Source organism: Neophocaena asiaeorientalis, unplaced genomic scaffold (assembly GCF_003031525.2).
Source record: "Neophocaena asiaeorientalis asiaeorientalis breed wild unplaced genomic scaffold, Neophocaena_asiaeorientalis_V1.1 scaffold49, whole genome shotgun sequence".
NCBI classification, from domain to species: domain Eukaryota; kingdom Metazoa; phylum Chordata; class Mammalia; order Artiodactyla; family Phocoenidae; genus Neophocaena; species Neophocaena asiaeorientalis.
Window position 1 is genome coordinate 2,458,525 of NW_020172456.1, and position 6,875 is coordinate 2,465,399.

Genomic DNA, 6,875 nt, shown 5'->3' on the forward strand with positions numbered 1-6,875 from the left:
AATGGTACAGATGAACCAGTTTGCAGGGCAGAAATTGAGACACAGATGTAGAGGACAAACGTATAGACATCATGGGGGGAAAGCGGCGGGGGCCAGGGGTGGGGGTGTGATGAACTGGGAGATTGGGATTGACATGTATACACTAATATGTATAAAATTGATGACTAATAAAAAAAAAGAAAAATGAGGAAGAGGAAGAGAAAGAAACAGGAAATAAGTATATTGTTAACATACTGAAATAACAAAAATATACTGAAGCCCATTTTTTTAAATGTGGATGAAAGATTACTGTGTGTGTGATAGGTTTTTCGTTGGTGTTACTGTTTGCATTCCTGTTAATGGATTGTTTCTGCTGTATTGAATCCTCTGTGCTTTGGAGCAGATGTGTACCAAATTGTCTTTTGTCCCAGTAATAATCACTTACTGAAGACAAAAAAAAGAAGCTCACATCTCTCCAGAGCCATGACCATTGCTCCAGCTAGTCGACACTAGTGGGGATGTGAGACAAAAGTGGATTTTCTAATCAGATTTGAGGTTGACTGAGTAACAGGAGGAATGAGAGAGGAGCATCAGCCCAAGGAAGAGATCAGGATGCTGCTGGCTTACGTAGCCAGACTAGCCATCAGCCTCATCTGCGTAGGAGGCTGCTGCCTTGTCATTCTCCGAAATTGTATATGTTTTGTAGAGAGAGTATTCTGGCCTTTGTTTTTTTGTTTTTTAAGAGAAAAAGGATATTTATGATCCTTAGGTACAAAAAATAGAGGCAGTTCAGGGGGTAAAGTGCTGAAAATTACTTCCATTTTAAGGTCGTGCCTTGACCACAGTGTAAGTCGGTTTAAATTCAGATGTTTTGAGCATGTCATCCCATCAGATTGACCAGTGAAATCACATGAAACTACGTTGCAGGCTGAGGGGTCCAAAATCAAACTGGCTATAGTATTTGAGGGATGGGTAAATCATGCTATATTAATATTACATGTAATAGAGAACAGACTTGTGGTTGCCATGGGGGAGGGAGGGATTGGAAGTTTAGGGTCAGCAGATGCAGACTATTATATATAGAGAATGGATAAACAACAAGGTCCTACTGTATAGCACAGGGAACTATATTCAGTATCCTGTGATAAACCATAGTGGAAAAGAATATTAAAAAGAATGTAGGGCTTCCCTGGTGGCGCAGTGGTTGAGAGTCCGCCTGCCGATGCAGGGGACACGAGTTTGTGCCCCGGTCCAGGAAGATCCCACATGCTGCGGAGCGGCTGGGCCCGTGAGCCATGGCCGCTGAGCCTGTGCGTCTGGAGCCTGTGCTCCGCAACGGGAGAGGCCACAACAGTGAGAGGCCCGCATACCGAAAAGAAAAAAAAAAGAATGTATACATAGGTATAACTGAATCACTTTGCTGTACAGCAGAAACTGACACAACGTTGTAAATCAATCAATCAATATATTACATGTAAATTAGATGATTTTAAAGTGGTAATTAATCTTATGCCACACTTTCCTATTTTCCTGAGATCATTGTTTATTTTTCTTATTCTCCCTACTTTTATCAAAGAAATACTCAGCAGATCATTATACACCTTTCCCTTCTGACCTGGCTTTCCTCTCAGAGCAAGTAGCCGCTGCCTGTGGATTTCAGGGTTTCCGAGCCGAAGCAGGTATCCTGAATTACTACCGATTAGACTCCACACTAGGAATCCATGTAGACAAATCTGAACTAGATCACTCCAAACCCCTGCTTTCGTTCAGGTAAGTTGGGTCTAGGGATTTTGAATTAGTTATCAGTTCATTCCTTTTTCTAAAGCACTTTTAAGCTTAAATAAAACATTAGATTTTTTAAATGGTTGGACTCTATAATCTTTCACTTCTGGGCATCTTAGCCATGTATCATAAGTAAAATTAGCCTAGTCCTTTTCTAGTAATGACCAAATTACAATGAATATTTCTGTTTAAGATGCATGGAGTCTGTCTTTTATTATGAGAGGTATTGTCAGTGTCTGTGGAATAGATAAGTGGTAGAGGCCATAAGGCAAAGTGAGCAACCTTTATGGAATAGAGGAGAGCAAAGCACAGAAGCCTGAAAAGTTTACTCTCCTTTTCTCCCTAAATGTAAGTTTATATTTCTGCAAAGTACTGCACCTGTATCTCATGAGGAAAGTGCCTGAACAGAATCTTTTATTAATTGCCTTATCTTTAAAGTGAACAGGAATTATAAATATATATTAAAGGACCCAAATAAATTTTAATTTGTTTATTTAATTGCTTCAGATTTTATTTTGCAGCAGTTCTGTGGGCTATAATAAGTTTAAATAGCAGATCATGGGCTGGTCGCTCATAGACACAAGCTGGAAAAGAAGTATCTTAGCATGGTTTAAAAAGGAGGATTGGGACTTCCCTGGTAGTCCAGTGGTTAGGACTTGATGCTTTCCCTGCTGTGGACCCAGGTTCAATCCCTGGTCGGGGAACTAAGATCCCACAAGCTGCACAGTGCAACCAAAAAAAAAAAGCAGTGGGCAGTAACTTTCCCAGTCATGGCTAGTAACAGAAGCTTACTATTTGTATTGTTTTACTTTTTTTTTATAGCTTCGGACAGTCTGCCATCTTTCTCCTGGGTGGCCTCAAAAGAGATGAAGCGCCCACCCCCATGTTTATGCACAGTGGTGACATCATGGTAATGTCAGGTTTCAGCCGCCTGTTGAACCATGCAGTCCCGAGGGTCCTTCCCAGTCTGGAAGGGGAAAGCTTGCCTTGCTGCCTAGAGACGCCTCTCCCAGCTGACCTCCCCAGAGACTCAGTGGTGGAGCCCTGTTCTGTGGAGGACTGGCAGGTGTGCGCCAGCTACTTGAAAACTGCTCGTGTTAACATGACTGTCCGGCAGGTGCTGGCCATAGGTCAGGACTTCCCTTTGGAACTCATGGAGGAGAATAAAAGAGACATCACCACAGAGGGTTCCTGCCATCTGGATGATGAGAACAGCCAAGTAAAATAAGCTAGGTTAAACCCTGACTGCTGAGACTGGGAGAGCCCCACTCTTTTACTCAAGCAGGTCTTACAGTAAATGACCGTGCTGTTTTGTATTGCTGCAGACTTCAGCACAAAGACAGGCCAAAAGCAGAGGCAGGGAAAAACTCATCATTGATCACACTGTTGCCTTGGAACCCACCCTGAAGAGAAAACATTAACCAGTTTGGCCAGAGAAGTGCTTGACGTGATCCAGTCCCGGTTAGGTTTTGGCACTAACGTATGTGCGAAGTCCAAGGAGGTATGAGCTCCCACAACAGCCTTCTCAGCCTCGCCGTTATCTCTGAGCAAGGTAGACGTGAGTTTCCATGTCTGTGGAATCTTTAAATACCTCAGGTTTTATTGATGGGAAACATAATTCCCCTTCCACCACCCCATCTAGTGATGTGTGGTTCCATGAACCAACCATTAGTCTTACCTTCTTAATTCTTCCAATCAACACCAAATTCTTTGATCTTCTCTGGCCTTCACAGAAAAATCCTATACACTTAAGACAGTGGAACTGGAAATCGCATCTCCTAGAAAAGACAATCACAGTTATCTCTCTTGCCTAAAAGGTAAATATATATAAACCCAAGGAAAGAGGGACAGTAGTTTCTCTAGATGTCTTTCAGGTCTGTAAACTCTTCCCGTTGGCTTTTAAATGCAATTTTAATTGTTGGACTAAAAAAGTCCTAAGGGTATTCTGTAACTGTTTTCCCCATGAATAAACTTACTCAGTTTTAAATTAAAGATCTGTATCTATGTTTGGGAGTGAGTGATTCTGGGATTCGTTTTTTTCCTATTTTCACTTGCTGTATTCATGCGATTGAAGCCTTCTAGCTGTTTCTGCCCTAAGTATTCTTTGTGGCTATCTCACAGGAGAGAATATTCCTTGATATTCCAGTCACTGCTGTTTTTTGTATTGTAGACAGTATGGAAAATGCATGAAGCACTGAGTTTAATCTGTGTACCCCCACCAGTTCACCTCGGTACACCCTGAGCCTTTAAGTTACCTTATGTCTCAGTGAGCCTCAGTTTCCTCACTCATAAAATGAAAATATTTATTACCATCTTCCTAGATGGATATTGCTATTTCAAACAATAATGGAAATTTAGTGCTACTTTCTAGAAACATAATATTGCCAATATTTTATTACTATCTGGACTCTTAGAAACATTCTGGCTTATTTGTTTGTGTGGACGACTGACCAGAAGCTGCTTTGATACCTGCTGATTGCGACATGACTTGCCAAATTTTCATTTCTCCTCTGCCCTGCCTTTTTTTTCTTACAAGTGTTGAATATTGAGTTTATATTGTAATCCTTGGGTTTTTTTTTTGTTTGAAGGAATAAAAATTAACAGGTTCATCCTTTATGTGTACATACATAGGTTCTAAAATTCGTTCGTGATAGGATAATTTTATATAATTAAAATTACCACTGGAAAAATCCCTTAAATTTTTAATAATGTACATTATATGAACACTGTGTACATTATATGTGACCCACTGAACACCAACACATGTCATTTAGTAAATCCAGCAGTCAGCTTATCTTTCAGCATTAGAAGATTGCTCTTTAGTCAGTTATCAGATGAAGGTATTGCCTTGTGTTCAGGGTCAATATTTTACAAAAAATACATGTTCCAACTGTAAACTCACACTCCATCAAGCAAGATATGTATGCTGTGAGAAGCATGTGGAAACTGAGGCCAGCCAAGAGGATGGAAGACTCCTGTCTCCCAGCCCACGCTTCCTCTAGGGATGTGCTCCTGGACTCATTCGCGGGGTGGAGAGGGCTGAGCAGAATTGTTTGCACAGTTCACTTCTCTCGTTTTTATGTATATTTCTGTGAGGCACATATAGTTGAAGATGTATATAATGCAACTGTACTTTGACAGCAGAAATTATACAGCTCAAGGAAAAAGGAAAAGTTGGTGATTTTTCTGCATTTAAATGAGGATGATCCCCCCCCACCAAGTTTGTTTTAGTTGTCCACCAGATGTTTTCTAAGTCAGGTGTCAGCAAACTGTGAGCTACCCTCTGTTTTTATACTGCCCATGGACTAAGAATCATTTGTACATTCTTAACCGGTGGGGGGAAAAACTCAGAAGAATAATATCAGTGACACATGAAGATTACATGAAATTCAAATTTCTGTGTCCATAAATAGTTTTATTGGAACACAGCCACACTAATTCATTTCCAGATTATCTGTGGTTGCTTTCATGCTAAAATGACAGAGTTGAATAATTGCAACAAAGTCTAAAAGATATGATCCAGGCTGTACAGCAAACATTTGCCAACACCTAGAAAGGAAACCAGACCCCTAGAAAGGAGCCTGAAACCAAGAGAAAACATCAAGAGGAAGATATTTTGTTTTCTTTATTATTTTATATCAAAAATGCCAGGGTAGATAACTCTGTGTTCTAGGATGTATATGGTATCAAGAGTGGAGTCACAAATGTTAGGTCTGGGGAAGCTGGCGCTCATGCTCTGCAAGTGGCAATGTAACTTGCTATATAACCTTTAAGGCTCAGTTTGGCATCATGTAACCTGTAATTCTGTTGTACATCCCAGTTGGGCCAGGGCAGTCCTGAATGATGTTCCCTATTCCTCTCAGAAGGGTTCTGGTTTGATGATAAATTATATGGTCATCCTAATTATGTTCTAAAATGTGTACCATTTGACCCAATAAATTTCACTTCTAGTTGAGTCTACGGAAGTAATTAGAGCTGTCTGCAAGATTTTTGTATAAGAATGTAATAGTCAGTTTGAAATAAGCTCAATATCCAGCAACAAGGAGTTGATTAAATTCATGTATGTGTTCAATAAATGGTTATTGAGCACTGTTCTTTGATTTGCACAAAGTACCCGCTTTTGTGGTGCTTATGTCCTAGTGGAAATGACATAACCATACAGAGGAAAACTATAGCCATTAAAATTCATGTTTTGGAAGAACAAATAAAGATATGAGGAAATACTTGTGTTTAATGAGAAAACCCAGTTATGAAACCATGCATAGTAACCTAATTCTGTATAGATTATTTATATATATTTTTTAAACTGGAAGGATAGGTATACCAAAGTGTGAATGATAGTGGGATTATAGTTGATGTTTCTTCTATTTGTGCTTTTCTGTATTTCTATTTTTTTTACATTGAAAATTTTTTTGTCTTTTTTTAAAAGAAATTTATTTATTTATTTATGGCTGCGTTGGCTATGTTGCTTGCATGCAGGCTTTCTCTGGTTGCGGCAAGTGGGGGCTACCCTTTGTTGTGATGCGGTGGCTTCTCTTGCGGAGCACGGGCTCTAGGCGGGCGGGCTTCAGTAGTGTGGCACGCGGGGTTCAGTAGCTGTGGCTCCCGGGCTCTAGAGCCCAGGCTCAGTAGTTGTGGCGCATGGGCTTAGTTGCTCCACGGCATGTGGGATCTTCCCAGACCAGGGCTCGAACCCGTGTCCCCTGCATTGGCAGGTGGATTCTTAACCACTGCGCCACCAGGGAAGTCCCTGAGTCATTTTTTAAGTAAAGAATACATGCTTGAATTTTTTTTTTCCAATTAAAAAAAATAGTCCTTTACCTTGTAATTCTGCCTCTACTTGAAATATATTAGAATGCAAATCTAGGAATATCAACATTGTCTAACAAGAAGAGCTTGTTGGGCTTCCCTGGTGGTGCAGTGGTTGAGAGTCCGCCTGCCAAAGCAGGGGACACGGGTTCGTGTCCCGGTCTGGGAAGATCCCACATGTCGCGGAGCGGCTGGGCCCGTGAGCCATGACTGCTGAGCCTGCACGTCTGGAGCCTGTGCTCCGCAACGGGAGAGGCCACAACAGTGAGAGGCCCGCATACCACAAAAAACAAAACAAAACAAAA

General features: G+C 40.9%; 1 protein-coding gene across 1 annotated transcript in view; it reads left to right on the plus strand.

The window, feature by feature from the left end:
* The window catches only part of ALKBH1 (alkB homolog 1, histone H2A dioxygenase), a 29,563-nt gene extending 23,398 nt beyond the window's left edge, over positions 1–6,165 (plus strand). Inside the window, exons 5-6 of the mRNA XM_024737876.1 lie at positions 1,556–1,749; positions 2,584–6,165. Of these exons, the coding sequence (XP_024593644.1) occupies positions 1,556–1,749; positions 2,584–2,989 (600 nt within the window). The 3' untranslated portion in view covers positions 2,990–6,165. The remainder of the gene's footprint in view (positions 1–1,555; positions 1,750–2,583) is intronic.
* Positions 6,166–6,875: the final 710 nt, after the last annotated feature.